The 21,851-nt window shown below is 40.4% G+C and overlaps 12 protein-coding genes and 2 non-coding genes across 14 annotated transcripts; 4 read left to right on the top strand and 10 right to left on the bottom strand.

The window, feature by feature from the left end:
- Positions 1–480: 480 nt before the first annotated feature.
- On the bottom strand, positions 481–552 carry KNAG0Atrna2C. Its single transcript has one exon. It is a non-coding gene; the product is annotated as a tRNA-Cys (tRNA).
- A 1,875-nt stretch (positions 553–2,427) lies between these two features.
- Positions 2,428–3,204, top strand: UBS1 (Ubs1p; the record flags this gene model as incomplete). The annotated part of the gene is made up of 1 exon (XM_022608119.1): positions 2,428–3,204. One exon carries the CDS (start codon positions 2,428–2,430, stop codon positions 3,202–3,204), a length of 777 nt encoding a protein of 258 aa, XP_022462307.1.
- Positions 3,205–3,416: 212 nt separating this feature from the next.
- TYR1 (prephenate dehydrogenase (NADP(+))) lies at positions 3,417–4,784 on the bottom strand (the record flags this gene model as incomplete). The annotated part of the gene is made up of 1 exon (XM_022608130.1): positions 3,417–4,784. The coding sequence occupies one exon, from the start codon at positions 4,782–4,784 to the stop codon at positions 3,417–3,419; it is 1,368 nt and encodes a 455-aa protein (XP_022462308.1).
- A 234-nt stretch (positions 4,785–5,018) lies between these two features.
- Positions 5,019–5,426, bottom strand: POP7 (ribonuclease P/MRP protein subunit POP7; the record flags this gene model as incomplete). Its single annotated transcript, XM_022608141.1, has 1 exon — positions 5,019–5,426. The coding sequence occupies one exon, from the start codon at positions 5,424–5,426 to the stop codon at positions 5,019–5,021; it is 408 nt and encodes a 135-aa protein (XP_022462309.1).
- Positions 5,427–5,665: 239 nt separating this feature from the next.
- PEX32 (Pex32p) lies at positions 5,666–6,865 on the top strand (the record flags this gene model as incomplete). The annotated part of the gene is made up of 1 exon (XM_022608152.1): positions 5,666–6,865. The coding sequence occupies one exon, from the start codon at positions 5,666–5,668 to the stop codon at positions 6,863–6,865; it is 1,200 nt and encodes a 399-aa protein (XP_022462310.1).
- Positions 6,866–7,132: 267 nt separating this feature from the next.
- Positions 7,133–7,205, bottom strand: KNAG0Atrna4A. Its single transcript has one exon. It is a non-coding gene; the product is annotated as a tRNA-Ala (tRNA).
- Positions 7,206–8,242: 1,037 nt separating this feature from the next.
- EXO5 (Exo5p) lies at positions 8,243–9,925 on the bottom strand (the record flags this gene model as incomplete). Its single annotated transcript, XM_022608163.1, has 1 exon — positions 8,243–9,925. The coding sequence occupies one exon, from the start codon at positions 9,923–9,925 to the stop codon at positions 8,243–8,245; it is 1,683 nt and encodes a 560-aa protein (XP_022462311.1).
- A 364-nt stretch (positions 9,926–10,289) lies between these two features.
- YSY6 (Ysy6p) lies at positions 10,290–10,490 on the bottom strand (the record flags this gene model as incomplete). The annotated part of the gene is made up of 1 exon (XM_022608174.1): positions 10,290–10,490. The coding sequence occupies one exon, from the start codon at positions 10,488–10,490 to the stop codon at positions 10,290–10,292; it is 201 nt and encodes a 66-aa protein (XP_022462312.1).
- Positions 10,491–11,420: 930 nt separating this feature from the next.
- Positions 11,421–12,854, top strand: TOS1 (Tos1p; the record flags this gene model as incomplete). The annotated part of the gene is made up of 1 exon (XM_022608185.1): positions 11,421–12,854. One exon carries the CDS (start codon positions 11,421–11,423, stop codon positions 12,852–12,854), a length of 1,434 nt encoding a protein of 477 aa, XP_022462313.1.
- Positions 12,855–13,158: 304 nt separating this feature from the next.
- Positions 13,159–14,295, bottom strand: CSH1 (mannosylinositol phosphorylceramide synthase catalytic subunit CSH1; the record flags this gene model as incomplete). The annotated part of the gene is made up of 1 exon (XM_022608196.1): positions 13,159–14,295. One exon carries the CDS (start codon positions 14,293–14,295, stop codon positions 13,159–13,161), a length of 1,137 nt encoding a protein of 378 aa, XP_022462314.1.
- Positions 14,296–15,168: 873 nt separating this feature from the next.
- CDC28 (cyclin-dependent serine/threonine-protein kinase CDC28) lies at positions 15,169–16,059 on the bottom strand (the record flags this gene model as incomplete). The annotated part of the gene is made up of 1 exon (XM_022608207.1): positions 15,169–16,059. The coding sequence occupies one exon, from the start codon at positions 16,057–16,059 to the stop codon at positions 15,169–15,171; it is 891 nt and encodes a 296-aa protein (XP_022462315.1).
- Positions 16,060–16,357: 298 nt separating this feature from the next.
- On the bottom strand, positions 16,358–17,392 carry IFA38 (ketoreductase; the record flags this gene model as incomplete). Its single annotated transcript, XM_022608218.1, has 1 exon — positions 16,358–17,392. One exon carries the CDS (start codon positions 17,390–17,392, stop codon positions 16,358–16,360), a length of 1,035 nt encoding a protein of 344 aa, XP_022462316.1.
- Positions 17,393–17,677: 285 nt separating this feature from the next.
- On the bottom strand, positions 17,678–19,075 carry AMN1 (Amn1p; the record flags this gene model as incomplete). Its single annotated transcript, XM_022608230.1, has 1 exon — positions 17,678–19,075. The coding sequence occupies one exon, from the start codon at positions 19,073–19,075 to the stop codon at positions 17,678–17,680; it is 1,398 nt and encodes a 465-aa protein (XP_022462317.1).
- Positions 19,076–20,626: 1,551 nt separating this feature from the next.
- On the top strand, positions 20,627–21,592 carry ICS2 (Ics2p; the record flags this gene model as incomplete). The annotated part of the gene is made up of 1 exon (XM_022608241.1): positions 20,627–21,592. One exon carries the CDS (start codon positions 20,627–20,629, stop codon positions 21,590–21,592), a length of 966 nt encoding a protein of 321 aa, XP_022462318.1.
- Positions 21,593–21,851: the final 259 nt, after the last annotated feature.

The raw sequence follows: 21,851 nt of genomic DNA on the forward strand, positions 1-21,851 counted from the left end.
TCACGCCCTCTTAAATACTTTCCTAAAAAGAAATAAAACCTTAAAAGCTTTATGTTCTTTTGAAGTGATATTCGGTACAACATCAAATATATACGTTACTCTCAGCAAGCTTCTGCTCATATTCTTCAGAGAAAAGATTTGAAAGGATTTTCAGGTCACATTTATATTCCATTCAGATGTATAAGAATTGCTTCCAATAAGTGGTAGTGTACCTTATTAAAACAAAATATGAAGTCCTTTGGATGGTTTCGGATGATGGATAAGTATTAAGACTGAAATATAGCATTTGTACTTACGATTCGCAGATCATTCACGTAACTGTGTTCTTTTTCCAAGGTTTCAGGTTGCCCGAGCTTCTTTTTTTGATACCACCCTCTTGTAAGAAAATATCCACTACTCGTATACAAGAAAACCAGAGAACTAATACCCTTATAATACTCGTCTCGTACTACGGATATTATGGAGTACCCAAAAAATAAAGACTCGCACTCAGGATTGAACTAAGGACCAACAGATTTGCAATCTGCTGCGCTACCGCTGCGCCATACGAGCAATTAAAAAACAATTTTTTGAAATGTGTAGCCTGTCCTTATACATTAAATTTTAACACATGCCCTATATAATAAATGTCAATTAAACATGTTAATAAACTAGTTAGCATCTCAGTTAAGTATGTTTAAAGGTTCTGGTAGTATATTTTCCAACTTTATTGTATTCACAAAAAGACTGAACCATTACCACACCCAGCTTTGAAAGCAGTTTAATAACAAGAGTAGTTTAACCCATACTGTTTCTGATTACCAGAATGTTAAGTAACTTGTAGCTGTTCTTCGTAATAGCCTTTCTTTTTTTGTATATTTACCATATGTTCATTTCCTTACTGAGAGAAAGACCGGATACATCCCTCTAAAATAAGTACCTAGTAATAGTTGGCTTTTGTTGGAATTCCGCAGATGAATACAGAAATGCGGTAAGTAAAATTAGAGACGCTACAATTGAGGTAGTGGTCTCGCCAGCTGTCATTCACGCGTTTTTACCCAGATTCGGTAGTAACGCGTAAAATGAAAGCTAACACAAGCCAAAAGATTTCCTCTTTGGTTAGGAATAGCCGAATAGGAAAAGTTTTGCATCGTGGACGAAGTGGTTTATTCATCTCAGAATTAACCATATAAAAGCACACGATATAGCTCGTTTCTCTCGAAGAATTTTAGCAAGATTAATATTTAATTTTGTATTTTATTTAGAGGTTTCTTTCTCACTACGGTGAGGGCAAGAATTCCTATAATACAGGTTAAACAACTACATCCTGAGATGTCTTGGTCCAGAGGAACAACCAACAACAAGCTAAAATCCTTCGAGAGCTTCGATCAGCTTTACGCTTCCTCAAAAAAAAAGGCATTACACAATCACTAGTAGGGATTAAATAAAGGGGAACAATCCGAATAAAACAAGGTTCAGACCACTTAGCTTTAAACAAATTATTTATACAATATCTTGTTTTTAGAATTTCTTCATAATTTATGCGTAACAGTTCGTCCTTGCATGAGTATAAATATACTTCAACATATAGTGAGCTCCAAATACATCTTTCAATCCACCTCTTTATATTGTTTACTGACAGGAGTTCAAGGCTTTGACACTACTCTCACATGTAAGAATGTAGAATTTTGGACCAATGTTCCCGCTTCCGTTGGGAACATTCATCTCCCAGTACGTAATTACCCCAACAAATTATTCTCGCCACCTTTTTGATCAGTTTTGAAATCGAAGAAAGTGGTTTGAGTTTACAATGTCCCACTTTCATTTCAGGCATTCTCGAGACAACTGCAATGTTTTCTTAGTGTATTTAATTAAAGAAAGAAGGTCTGGCGGGACTAACAAAAAACGGGAGGAGACCAAAATAATGATAAAATAAACACCAATTATCCCATTATATTCGGTTTTCTCCAAGCCTCTGATGTAATTGGTACGTAAAGAAAGAAAGACATATTTCAGATCAATATCGATAAACATAAGGCGGTGGGAAACAGTATCGACTGGCGCAATAGAAGCATAGTTTTTTGAACTGCCATCTTCTGAATTCAAAAGAGAGAGTATACATAGCACATGCCCAAAAACTTCTAATAGTACTAAAGCGTTTCAAGAACTTCATCAGAACGATGCATGCCTTAAGGTACATTCATCAGTATTTTATGTTACCCGGCCATGCTGTAACTTTCTATCATTTTCTTTTTTCACTTCTTTCTAGCGCTCCATTTCTATAGCACAGTTTAAAGCGATGTGGTAAAGGTCGAACAGTAGCGCTACCAAACAAATTAATTCTGCGAAAGTAGTTTTGGGCAACTTTTAAGGTTGAAGCTTGAGCTTCTCGTATCTTCTCATCATTATATTCTTTTTTTTTAACTCTCCCACATACCAGCCACAGGCATGGTGATACCACTGACAAGAAAACTACTTAGAGATTGGAAACACATTTGTAGGAGTACCATCAACAAGACTACAGAATCAAAAAGGTACGTTTTGAAACCGCAGGATACTAATGTACATATTTGGCATTTACTGCTTTTAGAACCCGTCGTTGGACTTGAGCTTTATTTCATTCTATATGTTGACGATAATGTGCTTTCATTGAGATGTTTAACTCCTAATGAAAACTTTCCACTTAAGATGAATGTAAACATCTCTTACATGTGGCCGATATTAAGAAAGGAGGGTTTTTTTGGATTAATAATGAAGTTGTGGTATTTATTTTATGGCGGTGTTGGGACTGTTCAGAAGATGGAGCCTGTTTCGAGATTATTAAAAGCGTGGAATAGAATTATGTACAGAAATTTTACCGTATGTTTCCCAGAGGTAACGGGATATTTGCAAGAAGGTGACTATGAAATGGTGAAGGATTTGTCGAAGCAACTGAAAGAATATCAGCATTGCGGTGCTCAGCCCATAATACATTCCAAAATGAACGAGCACAACCGCACCAATATACACGAAAGCTTTGAAGCACTTAGCTCTCATACCAACGATGAAGGTTTGAGAATGTTCGATGACGTCTTCTGTCCAAACGCAGTTTCTCAAAGTCCAACTGATAAGAGAAATAACTTGTTCAGGTCTGATTTGATAATCTATACTCAAGAAGATGAGGGCCCACCAAAAAAAGAAGGAGACTCTAAGTTTCATTCATACTGGTACACCCGCTTTTCTTAGCAAGCGAAGGTGTTTCCATTTTCATGAGAATTAATCCACTTCACTTCTTTTTTAAATACCAAGGACTTTTTTGGCTGCATTTATTGCATCTGCTGTTTTGCTTCAGCGTCAACTTATATATCTATATTTCTATGCATTTCATACAAGGGATATACCCATTCCATTCCTTTACCTGACTATTTCGTAGTATTCAAATGAATTTGATGATGAGCCTATTTGGAATGTTTCAAAATGGTTTTAATCATCTCGTTTCCAATAACATTAGCTTCAGGGAACATTGGCTCAAAAAACTTTTGTACTGACTCGAACTGTCTCTTGTACAGGTCAAAATTTCCAAATGTGACCAATGAACTCCATTCTCTTGCAGCCACAACAAACTCTAAATCGTCTCTTCTAAAAGATTGGTCGTTCATTGCAGCATTGATCGTTTGTTCTAATATGGCGGGAGTCAAAAATAGATACTCGGATACCCCCAAAAATATCCTAAATAAGGGGGTAGAGCAAATCATATGGTCATACGGATTAATACCCAGTTGATACCACGAGTCTACAATGGCCAACAATGCTAAATGAGAATTTGGTAGCATTTGCTTTATCGAAGGCGAGTCCCTTCCAGAATGCGGATCAGTACTTATTTCACTTTTTTTTGTTAGTTTCGACAAAGAATATTCCTCCAATATGAGGTCATCTAGTAAGAGCTTTCCTTTATGGCTATTGAATACAAATTCTTTGGCGTTCATCAGTCTTTCAACAAAGTCCTTTCTCCTGTTATCTAAGCACATCGAGAAAAGCTCTGTCGCACTCGTAGCATACTGAAGAATTTGTTGGTGGGCATGTGGGTTTGTGATAGCCAACCCGGCATAGACGTGCCATTTATTGGAATAGATTCTTAAAGATATATTCACTTTCACATTCTCCAGGCCCCCGACCCATTTATTATCTTCAGCTAACCACGGATAAACTTTCAATTTGGCCCATGCAGAGCCCATAGAAAGGAATGCTGCGTGCGTAACAGCCTGTGTATCGGCAGTTATCCTATCGTGCTCCTCGTAAGTGAGGTAGACATGTTTGCTTTTCAGGCAGGAAACTACACTCTCGACAAAAAGTAGTGATTCCTTTTTGAAACTTCTGTGATCGATGATAACCAATGGCTGGCCTTCCGTATTAACTTTTGGGCCATGCAAAGAATGAACAGTAATAATCTCAACATCCTTTGGAAGATATTTCTCGAAAGCCCTGATCTCCGGACTCTTACAGCTCGTTTGTCCACCTACAATCGCGCCAACTTTCGAGGATGGGCCATACGCCGAAACGATTTTATCCAAGTTTGCAGCTTCTACGCTGTAAATGATATAATCACTAACCCTTGATACGTAGTGACCGTTTAATAGCACCTCAAATGACGCATCTGCATGTACTGCCGTCATGGACTCGAATAAATCTTCCCTATCGCAAGCAACTACTTTCCAGCCTGCATTCGAAAACTTGGTGGCGTAAAGTAGCCCCATATCACCCAAGCCAATAATACCTATTGTCTTTTCCCGTTTCCATTTTGATATCTGCTCGATAGATGCAACCATTGCTACCTCAGCAACTCTATTTGCAGGTGCAACTTTTTGTGAGTGTCAATTGTTCATCGAGGGCTTTTACACATATTTTTTTATTGAGCTTAATGGCAGAAGAAATACAAAGCTGGTAGTAAAGTAGTTTCTCACTCAAGTCCGCTAGCATTAAAAAATATAGTTCTATCTATGTAAAATCCTCTATTTGTTGTTATACGTGCTCTACTAATTATATCGGTTAAGGGTATATCCTTATTTCAATCCCACTAATCGTCCTTTTTTTAAAAATGTCTCTCTGTCATCATCGCTCTGTTCTTCAACATCTTGTACTCCCGCATCTTCATGCATGCCCATTGATTCCGTTTCCATAAGTTCATCTATCACCTCTACTGTTTTCGTTATGATATCAATGCCATTTCCCTTTTCATTTTGGAAGTAGCACCCTATGGCTAATGTCTTCTCCACTGCTTTCCCCATTCCCATCAAAGACACATACTTTGAGTTGTTCTTCCGTAGGTTTGCCAAGAACTTTTTCGTCCTTTTGAGCGCACTTATGTAAGGTGTAGAGGACTTGATATAGATTGTCGTTTTGATTTGCTTGTGCGATAGTGTCTTCAAGGTTGGGCGCCTTGTCACTAGCTTTGTGTTATTCGATTTCATTGTGTTAATGTATGGATCCGTACTCGGATATGTGTATATGAAGCTAGTTCAAGTTGATAGAGGCTCTTCACTTCTCATCGAGAGAAAGTGCTTGAATATTAATAAAAAAATATATACATTTTCAGTGTTGGTTCCTTAGCAGAAAAATCTTGTGTGGTGGAGCGAATAGAAACAACCCTTCAAGAATTTGCTGCGCTGTGTAACCACGGCTCGGTGTAAGTGGACCTATACGAGCGCCCATGGCCGAACTTGAAGATTCTCAAGTGCATGCCCATTTTGTTGATGGCCATGAGAGGAAAAAGTCATTAGTGGGTATAACACCTTTACCCTTGATGAGCGCTTTGGCTAAAATGTACCCCTTTTTAGTAGTAGTGGATTGCCTTTTGGACCAAGTGCTTTGGATATCCAGTGACAATAAACTGAACTTTATCTACTTGGTTATGGAATACCTGGCGCTAAGGGTTTTGTTTACATCGTCGTTCATACCCTTTAACCTGGAGGCGATTATAATGTACCTGATAGGTATTACATGCTCCTGCTTTCTACCTATCTCGTTTGCATACTATATAAAGAGCGTGTACAATGAGCTACGAGAAGGTGAACCACCTACAATGGATGAGATAATGGACCTCTGTCAGAATGTTGTCAATAAACTAAAAACCATAAGAGCAGAAATGTTGAACTTAATTGGAGGTAACGGTTTCTCTGTACGAAGGTTACTCACTGTGTGCGTCATATTATCCCCTCTTCAATACGCGCTTTTCAAGTTACGTTACCTCGATGCAAGAGGTTTCCTACTACTAACATTCCTGTCCGCATCTCTGTTTCATTCTGCCGCTGTCCAAACCACTGGCATTCTACTTTGGAGGCTGGTATGGGTACGGAACTTGTATCATGCTGCATGGAATATGGATGAGGAGTGTATTTCATTGAACCAGTATATTGAATACAAAAGTGAGCACACCTCTGACAAAGTCCACATAAACCTGGATGAAATACGATCAGATTTGCCGTTAGAAACAGCTAAAGACTTCACATTTTTTTTACGTTCATTTTTGAGTAATCTTGGAAGCGAGAACTACAATAAGTCGTTTGTTATAACGAAACAAGAACCGTTGAGAAAATTCCATGTTCTGGAAATAACAGTCATTCAAAATCAGAGGAAGTGGGACTTGGAAGGATGGTTACCCAGATTAATGGAATATGAGCGACCTACCTTCTTGTTGGAATTAGCTGAAAATAATGCTCGGAAATGCAGCACACTATTTGGACTGGAAAGCGAACTACCGCCTAATTGGTTCTGGCTTGAGACGACGTGGAGGTTTGAAGAGTGGAAATATTGCAATACGCAGTGGGTTGTACTAGGAGAGAACGATACACCGGAATGCTTTACAAGAACTCGGAATTTGAAGCGTTTGGCTTTTTCTGAAACCAAATAGCACTTCTGCAAACGTGAAATACTTGTATTGTGCAAATCTGAAATTTTCCCGTTCATATAACAATGTAGAGTAAGAAGAAATTATATATTTGTCGTTCTGGTGTGCATTAATTCATGTTTGTCCAAGAGAAAACCACTTTACCCAATTATTTCCAAACTATTATGGGTTGTGGTTAGCTACTTTATTGGTACGAATTGACATGCTTCGGGCAGTATTTAGTGAGATAAAAAAGATCGTTCCTTGGTAGAAAGACAAAGCAAAAATAATTGGACAAGTCCGGAGTCGAACCGAAGACCTCTCCCATGCTAAGGGAGCGCGCTACCAACTACGCCACATGCCCATATAATTGGTGAAATTGTGATGTAGTAACACCTGCATCACGACCTAAATAATAATTAGGTTATTACCCTGCTCGTCGCTAACGGTACGTAGACATCGAAAGAGCGAGTGGACGACGTTCCACTCGCACGTATATAAACCGGTATGTACGTATGTACTCGTATGTATGTTGGTGTTCTGTAATAAAGAGACCAAACATTAATTATAGAGTGACTAGATCCATCAGTGGGTTATCTATATACGATTGTACTTTATCACAAATTGAAAATTCACACTTGTTACCTTAAAATATAAGGGTTTTGGCATAAAAGAGTTTAAAAATGATATTCTAAACTTTAGTATGCAAGTTTTTTATCTGTCAAAAATAAAATAACAGGTATTAGTGCAACGTTATATTATTCATCGTCTTTTAAGAAATAGAAAGTTCTTGCAACAATTTATATATTTCCCGTATATTCTCCATATCCTGGAGAAGCTTTCGGCGTCGGTCACGCATCATCTGCTGGGAGAACACGTCACACTTATGATTCATTTACGTCTCTAGTTTCAAACTTCTATCAAATAGACTGTTGGAAGCAGCTTGAAACATAGACACATTGTTAGCGTAAAACTCGGTTGTTGCTGTGGACTAGGGTCAAACTAGGTTCTTATACAATCCAGCTAATATTTAAGTATATACTCTAGTCTACCCGTTGGTTGTACCTTGCTATGACTATTAGTTAATCAGCTATACTTGATAATACCTAATTATCGTTGGTTGATATTCAGAGAAGCTTCAAGTTCTGAGACAATCCGGCATGGCCAGGTTATATATGTTTCGGAAGTACCTGTAGGGTGCACTTATAAACAATTCCCTTATCCGGGTTCGCAGTGTTCCGTGCCGTTGTATAGTTTATGGCCAGCCAGCTATATTCGGGGATTCGCACAAATTATCCTAACACACATTTTTAAATCATGTTTATTGCAAGGTTCCCTTTATTATTATACCATCAAAAATGATAACAGAAAAAACATAATATGCTACAAATATGAGTATTGCTAGTAAATTTCAGATATTACGTTTTGAAGATCCTTTCCCAACTGACCACATGCTTCCTCTGCCTCCCGTTTCCATAAACAAACACTTGAATAGTCGCAATATTTACAGTAGGTGACCAAATTCTTGAGATTTGGTTTAATGGGTTCTATAGGTCGCTTCCCAAACCAAAACTTTGAACTGCTTGCATGATGTTGGCATAAATTGTCATGGGAATAAGTGAAGTCGATGTTATGGAAATTCTTTCCGAAACAATAATATTCTATCATTAATTTATCGGAGAGCAAACCGCCCATTAGGTTGTAGAATTGGGATAATCTGGCCGCGAAGTAGCGTAATGTCAAAGGTTTCTCCCACTTCTTACAAAACTCTCGAAGATGTTCTGAATTGTCACTAGTCAATAGTTCTTTATAAGGTGTCAAGTCATAGAACACTTTGTTATCTGCTTCGTTGCAGATATCAAAAGGCTCAAAATTTATGGAAACCCCATGTTTCAGGCGGTTCATATCGGGTATCAGAAATGGATGACGTACCATCAGGCTTAACGCATTGAGTGGATTTATGGGTGCGTCTACATCAAGCCCTCTCTTTTGGGCATTAATCAACAAGCTGTAATATGTTGTATCCGCGGCTTGCCCCAAAATATCTAGAAAAAACCTATAGTACATCACCTGTAATTTTGACGCCTTGACCACGGATGACTGGGTGGGTACTTGATAAACGTTTCTAGTTTTCACATCACCAACTACTATTTCCCAATCGTTTTGAGCTTGAGGGGTAGAAACTTTGGCCTGTAACCCTTCGATAACCTTCATAACGTCTGCGGTGCCTTCCAAATATTTCTGGTTAACTATCAAATTTTCACTTCTCTTGGATCTCAAAACTAGATGATCTATGATCCCACTGACAAGAACAAATTTCGATGCTGGATCAGTATCTGGACTTTCAGTGCGCCCCGAATCAAACATCCGTTGCCAATACTCTATTTTTTCCCCGCTTAGAAACGTTCCATTGTCATCGCTCGAATCCATGTAACCGTGACACAATACTTCCCTGGCCTCTCCATTAATAAATAAAGTCATTAGCCGATGCAACGTGTCTGACCAGCCTTCAAGTAACTTGAAAGTGGGGACGTTTAATCTCTGGTTAAATTCCAACCAATCGTCGTCAATCTTATAGATTGTAGACTCTAAAGTTGAATGCTGCTTGGCTCCAGATATGATGCGGCTCGTCGCAAACCTTGGCTTTTGAGAATAGATATCATAGGCGGTTCTCAACTCGCACCAGGATTTGGTAAGTAGTGAAGTTACCGAGAGTCTGTTTTGCCTTTCTGAAAAAGTACACTTCGAGAGTCCATCTCTATACGGATTGGGTTTTGTATCGGGAAGTTTATAACTCAGATATCCAGGGTGTGTTGTGCTTTCGCCAAATATTTCGCGCACCACGCCTATCTTGCCCAAAATATAGTTGTCTTTTGAGTTCAATTTTTTGGTAGATAGGACAACTTGTTGTAATTGTTTATCCTTAAAGAAGGAAAGTTCTTTGATGGTCTTTTGTTCATCTAGAGTCAAATCTGTGAGATCTTGATTTGCTTTAGGATGTTCCAGAGATGTCATTTCATTAACTCTTTTATTACAGTGAAGGTTTCTCCTGATCCATCGCGGTTTAACACGCCATTTTAGCATAATCTGATGGATTTTATTGTTGATCGAAAGTGTGTTCTATAGAATTATCATTCAGACGCGGTGCGAGGGGAGGGTTGTGAGAGAACTTTTGATCATGCATCAGTATGTGAACACTGAAAAAAAATAAATAAATTTAAAGGCTAAAAAAAAAAGATCTGTTACAGTCACGTTAATGGCAATTGTAACTCGTAGTCATGCACATTCAAAAGGTTATCTCAACCAATCCTATGATTTGGCAATTACAATTATTATTACTATTACTATTATAGAAGCTGTGTGAATACATGAGTGTTGAAGGTCAAAATGAAAATGAAAAAAAAATAACGATCGCCCAATTCTTCTAAACCTTCGTTATTCCCCATCTCTATATGATGAATTTGAGCAATTCCAACACCCCACCACCAATCAACAAGAACAGGAGCGCGCCGACCCAGTACTTGGAGATAGAAACCTTACCATCTTTGTCTTTCTTACTCACTTTCTTCTTCCCGTACTTTCTGTTCTGTTCAACTTTCTTGTTAAACTTTTGGTTTGCCAGCCTCTGTTTCGGGGTTTGCACTGCCATTGTCCTCGGTAACCTACTCCTTCTTGCTTTCACTCGAGGGGGGTAGAAACAAAAATATAATGTAACCGTAAAACACCAGTTACAATCCAAAGGCTTATATTAAATAGTGGGATCTTCAATTTTAAGTCGCACATTGCAGCATATGGCCACTAGAAAATGAAGAAAAGTGGAAACTGACACGAATACCTTTTGCAGAGGGCCGGGTAAAAAATAGCATGCTATCCGGGATCCCGTCCCTTTTCCGTGTAAAGTGACAAATGAACCAGCAAAACCTCAATTCCGCTGGTCTCGGCCTTTTTCGGTCAAAACTCGAAAAAGCATTCCCGTTTTTTTTTCGTTGCTGCAGACCGTGTTTATTTTTATTTTGGTGTTTTGCGGTTGTTTCAGTGGGCTGGGCAATTTTTGCCGTTTTGGGCAAAGATCCTCCTCGAGGTTTCGTGTTTTTTTTTGCAGTGCTTGGCCTATTGTTCTCCATTCCCCCACTTTTCGCTCCTTCTTCCCATTGTTCCCGCGCAAACGTGTTACACTGGTGTAAACAGCTCGGATGGCGTTACAGCGCCTCTAGCAGGATAGTTGTCGTTTCGGGTTTTGGGCTTGTTTACCGGTTTTCTTGTCTTTTCGCAGATTATATAAATATTACCGAACAAGCGTCTCCTCGGCATGGTGCTCTCTTCTCGTCTGTTTTCTTGCAATGTGTGCTTACTCGCTTTCCTACGAGAGGACTTTCTCTTCTGCAGTTCCTCTCTACTCAATTTATTTTCCAGTTTACGGTGTCCTAATTTTGCTATCATATATCAAGCATCTGGTAATCTACGCAAAGGAAGTTCAGTTTTATATATTATAGCACCAGTACCTTTCGCTAAATTTTTTTTTCATATCAATTGGGTATTATAAAAGTCTTTCATTTAAAAACAACAACTAAACTAGAGGATGAAGATATCTACTTTGTCGTCTACAGTGGGTCTTCTAGCAGGTCTTGCCAAGTTGGTCGCTGCAGACTGTTCGTTATCCAATGACGGGAACTACTACTGTGCCACAACAAACGCTATCATATACTCAAACGTCGGTGTCTCGGCCACATACAATGATGTCACTCTGATGGATGAAACTACCTGTGCGTGTTCGTCCCAACAGGTGTCCTTCTCAGGCAGTTTGGCTCCTTTAGATGAGGAATTGTCCGTCCATTTCAGAGGTCCAGTTAATCTGAAACAGTTTGCCGTCTACTATCCTGCCAACGGCGCAAGCTTGAAGAAAAGAGACAATGTCGCTGAAGAGGAATGTGCGGAAATCGTTACTAAGAGAAAGCACCGTCATAAGAGAGATATTGCAGTGGAATACGTCGAAGTTACTGCGACTATGTACGTCGACGCGGATGGTCAAACAGTGACCACTGGTACTGGTGAACAACAACCAACCACCACGCAGCTAGTAAATGACATTAACGTCGCTGAACAGACCCCAACTACTACGCAGCAAAACACTGTCGCCACCGAGCAGACTCCAATTCAACAAACCACCCCAACTACCACAACTCTTTCGAACAACAACTACCCACCAGCCACTACAACAGCACAACAGCAAGAAACAACCACAGCAAACACCATTGCAACCACTGCGACTGCTCCATCATCCTCTAACACCAATGGTGGGTCTGTTGCTGTTGGCTCTTGGGAAAGAACCAGTTACTTCACCCCAGGCTCCACTAGCAACTGTACCTTTATGAACAACCAAGGTGGTACTGCTGGTAGTGGTACATGGTCCGCATGCTTTGGTAACTCCATCTCATATGCCGCCTCGAACGGTGTGGACGGTGCTGGCTCCGCAATTGCTCTGGATGATGTTACGTTGAAGTCTGGCCAAGAATTCATGATCTTCTCCGGTGCTACCTGTAACGGTAACGAATGTGGATATTACAGAGAGGGGATCCCAGCCTATCATGGGTTCGGTGGTAACCAAAAGATCTTCGTCTTTGAATTCGAAATGCCATCAGACACCAACGGTAACGGGTATAACCAGGACATGCCTGCTATCTGGTTATTGAATGCCAAGATTCCAAGAACTCTACAGTATGGTAAATCAGAATGTTCATGTTGGGAAACCGGCTGTGGTGAGATGGACTTGTTCGAAATCTTGAGTAACGGATCTAACAAACTGATCTCACACGTCCACGATGCTCAAGGTGGCGGTACCCAGGACTACTTCCAAAGACCAATCGGCAACACTCTAAAGGCGGCTGTTATCTTCAACGGTAACGACAAATCTATTCACATTGTCGAGATTGATGGTGATGTGGGCGCCACTCTAGACCAGGCTACTGTTCAATCGTGGCTGAGCAAGTCTGGCTCTGCCGCTGCTTTGCCATGATTGGGTACTAACCCCTTCTTTTTTGAAAACCACCAAGGACAGTCGTGTCATACGTTTCAGAGCTGCTGAAACGGATGGTCAACTATTATCAGATTCAATTTTCTTTTTCCACTATGACCAGAGAAAGAAATTCAAAGAACACATACATAAAAATAAAATCTCTGTCGCATAAGTATATGTGACAGGTTGTAGCATTAATAAATAACTCCTCTCTCTAACAATTAAAAAGGAATTGGCGGGAAGCCAAAGCGCAACTCGAAACAGTGATACAGGGGCGATATAATGCATTATAGTCCTTACATACTTAGTTACTTAAATCCGTGTAGTTTGGATCGTTCTTTTCCAAATCCACCATGACATTACGGAAGAGCGTGTTGGAGTCCTTACGCGTCCTTTTGTGTTTGTTAGAGTCGAAATCAACAGATTCATCAAACATAATGGTGGTGCTTGATTTTTGTGGTGCACGTCTAAAGATGAAACTAGTCCACGACTTGAAATTTTCCTTTATATGAAATCCAAACCTCTTAACATTCCCTAAATTGTTGGAACATAAAAAGGTGTAGATGCAGTACTCGAGGTACAGTAACGAAAACCGAAGACGAAGCCGATAACCACGACAAGAAAGTATATGGTTCCCAGAGACTTCATTGAAATTTGCATCACTCAAATGCCAAGATGAACCTCTGGCAATGGAGAAAAACGAATGCGGGTGTTTCTTGTAGTCTTCCGGTTGCAATATTCTCACGGCGTTATTCTCGGTAATCGTAGTCCATCTTTTATATTGTTTCCAGACGACACTCACAAAAATGGGACCCGTAGACCCCAAGATACTCAAATACGGTAGGTACCAGTTCTTGTCGTAATGTTTTAGCGACTTAGTCAACTTCAATATGAACGGGTGGTTTGGCACACTCCCCATAACGTCGTTTGATATCCCTGTTGGCGATGTCTTTCTCACAAAGGCAGGGTATTTCAGTAACGGGTCTAACCTCCTCTCACAGCCATCGTCCAAATCGATGTAAACGCCACCGTATTTCAGTAAGATAAAATATCGAATGGCATCTGCTCTTTCTATCGGATACCTGTAGTTGTTGAAAGTATCCAAAAACCAGGGATACTCTTCGGCAATAAAAGATTTAGAACTCTCGTCGGTCCACAGGATATACTGATAGTCCGGATGCAGGTCTTTACATTTTTTTTGACTCTCCACCCATTGTTTGGGGATGTCTTCTGTCTTATAGGTCTGATGAATGATTTTGGGTATCAGTTGCGTTGATTTATCTACAGATGCAGAGGAATTGATATCATTATCGAGCAAGGCGTCCTTCATCGTATCATCAACACACATCGATAACAGATCGAATGTGTAATACAGAATGAATATGATTAGTGCCGCGTTTGCAACGATGAGGATTTTGAACTCCTTTTTAATCACCACCATCGTGCTAGCTGGATGCTTAGTTATGACAAAAACAAAGTAATGGAGATGTCCAGTTCAAATCCAACGCCAAATAGATGTAGTACTGCGAATTTTTGCGCTCCTGTTCCTTTGAAAGAAAGAATTCCAGAAAAGACTTGAAGAGGGGAAACTAACACTGCTTATATTATTCTCGTTGTCAAGCAGATAAAAAGTCAATGGCACAGCATATATTTAGCCCAAGTAATCGGAAAATTTCACCTCTGAGTAAAATAATACGTAAACGTCATAGACAGCAATTTTGCAAGGAGAAAGTAAGGAGTCCATCACAAACATCGAATGTTTTGAAGAGGGAACGACGGCAAGATACAATTTTTCTACGGTAAGAGGGTTCTCGACCCACAGGAAAACGACGAGGGGCAGCGGGAAGCTTTGACACAACTTGGCTGGTATAAACAAACAAAGGCAAGAAAGAAGGCGCGAAAATGGTGAGAAAAAAAAAGGAAAAAAACACAGCCACCGTTTACTATCGCGTCATTTTTGTTGCCTGTGAGAGAAAAGCCGTAGAAACTCGAGAACTTTGAGATCGAGGAACGGTTATGTAATTTTTTGGCACCGTCGAAAGTGACGGGGGACGGGACCCCCCCCTCTCCCCCTCCTTCTACTAACAGTATTATCCCCCCCCCGGGGGGATAACACCTTCTTAGAATGTCCATTCAGCTCAAAGAATCTGCTGTGTCAATAGGATTCCGTGGGGGTGGGGTGGACACGAGCTGTAGTTTTTTTTTTATAGATGCTACCGTAAACAGCTTACATATTTACCGATTATACGACGAGAGTAGGCAAAAAATGGTTTCTTCTTGGTTTCAGTTGCGGTTCGAAATAATGCACCGCTTTCTAGACATCCTGGAAGTACGGATGCATCGTGGCACGCCTTGCACTAATCCGATTGATTGGGTCATAAGCTAGTAGCTTGTCCAGCAATTCGATTCCATGAGCGTCTAAACTTGGAACCATTTGGGCAAGGTCCTTTCGGCGCCATTGCGGGAAACTTGGTTTGAAGTCCGGCAAGTAAACGATATCGGGCCAAACGGTTTCATTTGGCGTCCCTAATATTCTGAAAATCTTGAAAATCTGGTCAATCTCACTGTCACCGCTGAATAATGGCTTTCTGTTGCACATCTCGGCAAATATACAACCAATTGACCATGTATCGACACCTGTACTATATTGCTTACCGCCCAACAACACCTCTGGAGCTCTGTACCACAAAGTAACAATCTCATGTGTATACGCTCTTAGGGGCACCCCAAACGCTCTTGCAAGCCCAAAGTCACCCAACTTCAAATTACCCTCTTTATTAATCAACAGGTTCTGAGGCTTCAAGTCACGGTGCAAAATTCTGTGGGCATGGCAATAGGCTATACCTTTGCACAATTGCATCATAAACTTCTTCACAACGTTGCTGCCCAAGTGCTGGTCCTTTGGTATGGCCTCCATATATCTTTTCAAATCAAGATCCAAGAACTCGAAAACTAAATATAGCTTGTGTGCATCCGAGTGGACAATGTCGTACAAACGCACAATGTTATCATCCTTCAACTCCTTTAAGAGGGATATTTCCCTGATGGCTGTGCTGGGGACACCTTCATCTTCACTTTCAAGCCTGATTTTTTTCAGGGCGACCACCCTCTGGCCCTGGCGAAGATCCAGCGCTTTGTACACAACACCATACGTACCTTCACCAACTTTCTCTAGTCTCTTGTAGTTTGCCAGTTCAGCACTCATTGCTCTGTGTCTAGTTTGTGTTGGATCGCGTAATCACAGACAGGGAAGTTGACTACTTTTGCCTTTTCTATTAGCCTCTTTATAAAAGCGATCTCTAATGGAACGTAACGAATTTTTTTCTCTATTAATTTTCTCTTTTCTTGATCTCGATTTTATTTCAATCCCTTTTCTGATAACTAATGAGCTGGAATCTACGTTTTCTCCATTCAGACCCTTCACCAACGTGTCGGTCAAACTGTATGAATCTCAGTTTGGGTTTAGATTTATTTAAAAATACGATAAGCTTATACAATTAACCTTACTGTTGCTTGGCCAACGTCGCAGCTTTTTTTAAAGCTCTCGTCCTGATGGACTTGTGGAATGAGTAGTTGATTGCGTTTACAATCTTCGAGTAGACACCGAAAGTTTCATCGATGACGAACTCGTAAATGGCGTGGGACCAGAACGGTGTCATAGTGGCATACCTTTCTTGAGAACCACAACGTCTACCGAAGGACCCCAAAGTTGACTGGACAAATTTCTTTGGACTTGGAATCATCATCGAAGTTCTTCTAATCTTGGACATAGAGCTCGTAACCAAGTAGGATAGAACCAATTGAACGTCAATTTTATCCCCAGATAGTTCACCAGCCAAGGAATTGGACCAACTCTGTAGGAACGCCTTAGATCCACTGTAGGTCGCTAATAGCGGAGTGGGGATAAGCCCACCAAAGGAGCCCATGGTAAGGATCAACCCCCTGGAAGCCTGCTTCGATTTAATAGATTGGATGATATGTGGAGTAACAATCTGGGTAATCATCAGAGTTGCAGTGTTATTGATGGTAATGATGTTTCTCAACTCGTCTTCTTCGGTCTCTAAGAATGGGACTGGAATCGAGTGAGACAGGCCAACGTTATTAATCAACGCGGTAATTGGCAAGCTGTCACATATCTGTCTAATTTTGGTGTAGTTGGAACTGTCATCTGCTGAGATGTCCACAGCCAAAATCTTGGCCCGAACGTTGTACTTCTTCTCAATTTCCTCTTTCAATGCTTCCAACTTGCTGATTGTTCTTGAAATCAGAATAACATTGAAACCACGAGAAGCCATTTGGTAAGCAAACTCTTTACCAATCCCATCACTCGCACCGGTGATCACACAGTAAGCGCCCTTTTTCGCACCGTATTTTGAGAAATTCACTGGTGGTAAAATGTACAAATCAGCAAAAAGAGCCATGCATCTCAGGATCAAAGTGGTCAATTTTATGACCCCAAACCCAAAGATACCCCAGCATGCAGCGTTAAAGCACTTAGACTTTGTTGAAAGTTCCTGAAGCTGATCTAAAAAAGACATTGTTGCGGCGTGGTATCTTTACCCTTCCTGTGTTATTATCGATACTAATTCTTTTCGAATTTTCTTCTCTTATTTTCTACGCGACCTTTAAAAAAACTAGATATTTTACCGGGTAAAGAAGCCAAACACAGGGCAGTTATGGTTTTTCCCAAAGGAGGTTAAGCGCAAAAGGAACTGGATGTATATTTTTCATTAGAAACATAAGTTTTAGTGTGGAGGAGAATATATATTACTTAGGAACGCCCGTATTGTCTACGTAGACTATTAATTATTACTTTTTGGAGATCACCCTGTTAAGCTGTCGTCCTGATTGACCCACGACGTCATATCGCGTAGAGACATAATGCAGCTCAATTTTCTCATATCCTCCTCTTCTTTGCTAATCAATGCGTTCAATCTATCGCATGTTTCCAAGAGTAGCGGCTTCCCCTGAGACTTCTGCCACAACTTAAACTTGACAATAAACTTGACGTCTTTGATTTTAGACAAATTTCTCATCTCCAAAACGCTGATGTTGGGGAAATAATTGAAACCCAAAAGGCAAGGCACTGAGAAATCGGTTAGCAGTTCGCAATTGTTCAACGAAAGTCTTCTTATGTTGTGTCCGTTTGATTTGGCGAATTCCCAGATACCGGTGTCTGTAATATGGCATCCAGCAACACCAACAGTTTCTACGTTTGTGTATTTGCCCAGTGCAACCACGGATATATCCGTTATCTTCCACCCGTTCTTGTGTCTACCTACGTTGATTGTCTGTAACAGTGGACAGTTTATTGCAATGGAAACAATGCCAATATCACTGATATTATCGCATGCCCTTAGGTCAAGGTGCTTCAAATTTTTCAAAAATGGGGAAATCTTTAGCAAGTAGTTGTCGTCAATTGCTTTGTTCCCGGTTATAGTAATTTCTTCCAACCTTTTCATACTGCTGAAACAGTGTATCGGCAATCTGAATTGTGGACATATGTGGATTTTGAGAGCCTTCAAGTCACTAAGGAAAAAAAAATCTACTTCACGTTTCCTCATGGGGTAAGATTGCATTATTTTATTCAGTGTCATCGTTTCAACTTTAAACAAAGTTGTTCTTTGTGTCAGTTGGAAAAATAGTTGCACTTTAACGACGCTGGAGAATACGGGGGTTCTGCTCAAGATCGGGAAACTGACGCGAGACCATAGCCTATTGACGAGCATACAATTGAAACGAGATCCCTCGTCTACTTGACGCAATATGTTTTCCAGGATCTCGGGAATTTGGAATATGGGGTGGGCCCTATTGATGTGTTGGGTGATGACCAAGTCTGTGAAATTTTTCTCCAATGATTGAGGAGTTGGCAAGAAACTGATCACGCGCGGTTTCCTATCTGGTGTAGTTGGAGTTGGTAAACTGAGGAATGGTTCAACATCTGTTTGTAATGATAGTATTTTTTCCTCACCACTTTTGGTTAAAGTGGACTTTAATTCCTCAGAGAATTGGAAATGCTGGTTGTTACCCAACCTATTCCTTCTTGTTGGAGAGTTCGATCTCGATTGTCTTTTATCTGTCGATGGCTTTTTATCGTTTAATTGTTTTTTAAAGGGGTGCTTCACCTCTGAGATGGAATGCGCTAATCCATTTTTACTTGCATTAGTCGATTCAATTGTTCTTTTATTATAAATGTTCAGAAATGATGACTTGAAATTCATAATTGATCAAACGCAAATACGGGACAAACCAGAAAAAGAAAAACACGCAGAGAAATAAATCAAATAAAGAAAGTGTCAAAGTTAAAGATAAGTGAATACCTTTTTAAATGAATGGACGGGTTCTTGAAAGGTTTGGATAGGAGAATTGGGTTTGGCAAGGTGAAAAAAAAGGTGGAGAAGTATGGTGAAAACCCTTTTTGATTCTCTTGAGAAAGGAATGGACGATACTTCAAGTATAGGTAATATCTGAGAGAGCTGTATGAAGACCTTCTGGTCTTGACAAAAGTTTCTTGAAGATGGCATACGGGAAAAGGGAAAAAAAGTAGTATAAGGTTGAACTTCAATGACCGGTTAGTATATATACATAGTGCACCATTCTAGCACTTTATTTTGGTTGCCGCCTTTTTAAGCAATTGAGAACTACCCCAGCATTGCAGTTTGTTTAGATCGACAGTCTTTCGTAGATAACCGCGCTCTCTAACACCAGCGGTGAACCAGATTCTGTGCTTACCATTTGTTATGAAAATAGTCCAATGCTGGGAGTTTCCGGGTAATGTGTCAGCTGCTGGTCAAATTTGTTTTTCATTTCTACTTTTTTTTTTTTTAAATCTAGTCTAATTTTTCTAAGAAAATAGAAAACAATACAAAAATGAACTGATGCTTTTTTTTCCACATACCAGCACTAAACAACAGTGACCAGTTGATGAGGTAAAGCTCTATCCGCAAAAAGTAACCCCCCCTTTCCTTCCTTGATGAGCCACCGGAGCATTGTGCTCCTTGGATGTCAAAGACAAAATAATTACCAGTGACAACACGGAGCACCAGAGAGATTTTCTAACCAGCGAGAGATATGTTTCTCTTTGACCTCACTCTCTATCACCTACGTGGGATAGTAAGGGATGAGAGGGTAACAGATATATATATATATAGTAAACGCAGGAACCCTACAGAAACGTGACTTCCACAGCCTCCCAGATACAAAGAGTCATTCCACAATTAGCTCAGCTCAGCTTACCCTTGAGGTAGTGCGGTAAAATTACTCAGAGCGTCTCCTTGTTTCCCTTTGCCTAAAAGAAAATTGCTCCACTCAAAGATGAAACTCCGGGTGATCTGCGTTTTTCCCCCAAAAGGGGAAATCATCCTGTCTTCAATGCGGAAGAACTCGCTCATTCTCGAGTGCTTCTACGGGGGTTTCACTGCCGCGCCCAGAAAAAGAAATTAAATCTTGTCTCGACCTCCTTTTTGAGCACGTTTCTTTTACCCGAAAAAGAAACGAAAAAAAGCAATGTCAAGGAAAAGAACACCCCGAAACGGTCTTTTTGTTTCTTTTTTTTATTTTTATCTTATCGGAAAAACTAATGGACTTCTTGTGGATCTCACAGTTGGATTCTCCAAGAAATAAAAATATGTGTATATATATGTACATGTATAAACGCGTTTGAGGAACACGCCGGTGGACACTTTGAAAGGTGTTTTTCTTCAATCGTCTGTTTTTTGTGCTTAGCGGTCCGACGTAATCATCCAATACATACGCTCCTAAGAAACATTACAATGCAGGCAAGTTCACAGGTTTTAAGTTTTGTAAACAACCCCAACGAGGATGAACTGAGGCTACGGTCTCTTTGCTTCCCGGAATCATACGATGCAAACAGTACTGCGCCATCGGTGAATTCGTACCTTCGGCGGATTTACGGTGACAGCGTATCTTCATCCAACAATAACAATAGCAGAAGCGGGAACAAGAACAGAGATAGATCTTGTTCCAACATGTTCAGCGACACCATGTCCACTACGACCACAGAGTTTGAGGAGAGGAAAGTGCTTCTGGACAGGCTAAACGCGTACTCATTTAAGAACGCGACAAAGGATACTCTAAAATCCGAGGACGTTCAGCAGAGTGGGAACACCACATCTGAAGAAGACGATTATGCTGTCGATGACGAGGAGGAAGACGACGACGACGATGAGAAGGATATGTGTCCAAGAACTCCTTCACCAATAAGTGACGAAGGCGAGGGCGACGGTAAATACAGTCTTGGGAAAAGCCCTCGTGGGAGTATGTTCATCTCATCGATGTCCGCGTACAACAACCCTGCAAGCGCAAAGAGGAAACCTTCGCAGAGAAGAAGTAAGCCTATTTCCTTGACGAAGGCGTTTGGCGGGTTGTACATCAACAGTAACCCAACCGAGGGTAACAACAACAATAACAATAACGGCAGCAACAGCAACACTCCGTTGTCTGCTAGGTCGCCTTCTGCGTTGAAATTTGATATGTACATGGGCAATGAGTTTGATAAGGATGATGACGAGTCCGTGATAAGCCCCATGAGCTTCGGAAACAATATGTCGCCCTTGTTCACTATGAACGGCACAAGTGACCAAATCCAAAGAAACCAATCTGGCCAGTTTGACAGCTTGAAGCAGTTCGTGGCAATGAATAATTTGAATACAAGAGGCAAGAGTTTCACACATAGGCCAAGTGTATCAAAGATGTGCCGTGATTCCAACTTGAACTGAGCGCGATCTTTGGTACCATGGAGGAGCACAATGCAGGCCATTGACAACCACTCGTTTATTTTCGACAAAAAACCCCTGCCATACATGTTTATATATTCCCGCAGCTAAATAATTTTTAATACTAATACTAATTCAATCCACCTCTCCTTCGTGAGCGCACTGGACTGGCATTTCAAAGTTCGCTTTGTCGTAGGAGCATCGCGTAAAGTATATATACACAATAAAAAAAGAAAGGAAAAAACGGCTCGAAAACACCTTT

The sequence above is a fragment of the Huiozyma naganishii genome, chromosome 1 (assembly GCF_000348985.1).
Source record: "Huiozyma naganishii CBS 8797 chromosome 1, complete genome".
Classification (NCBI taxonomy): Eukaryota; Fungi; Ascomycota; class Saccharomycetes; order Saccharomycetales; family Saccharomycetaceae; genus Huiozyma; species Huiozyma naganishii.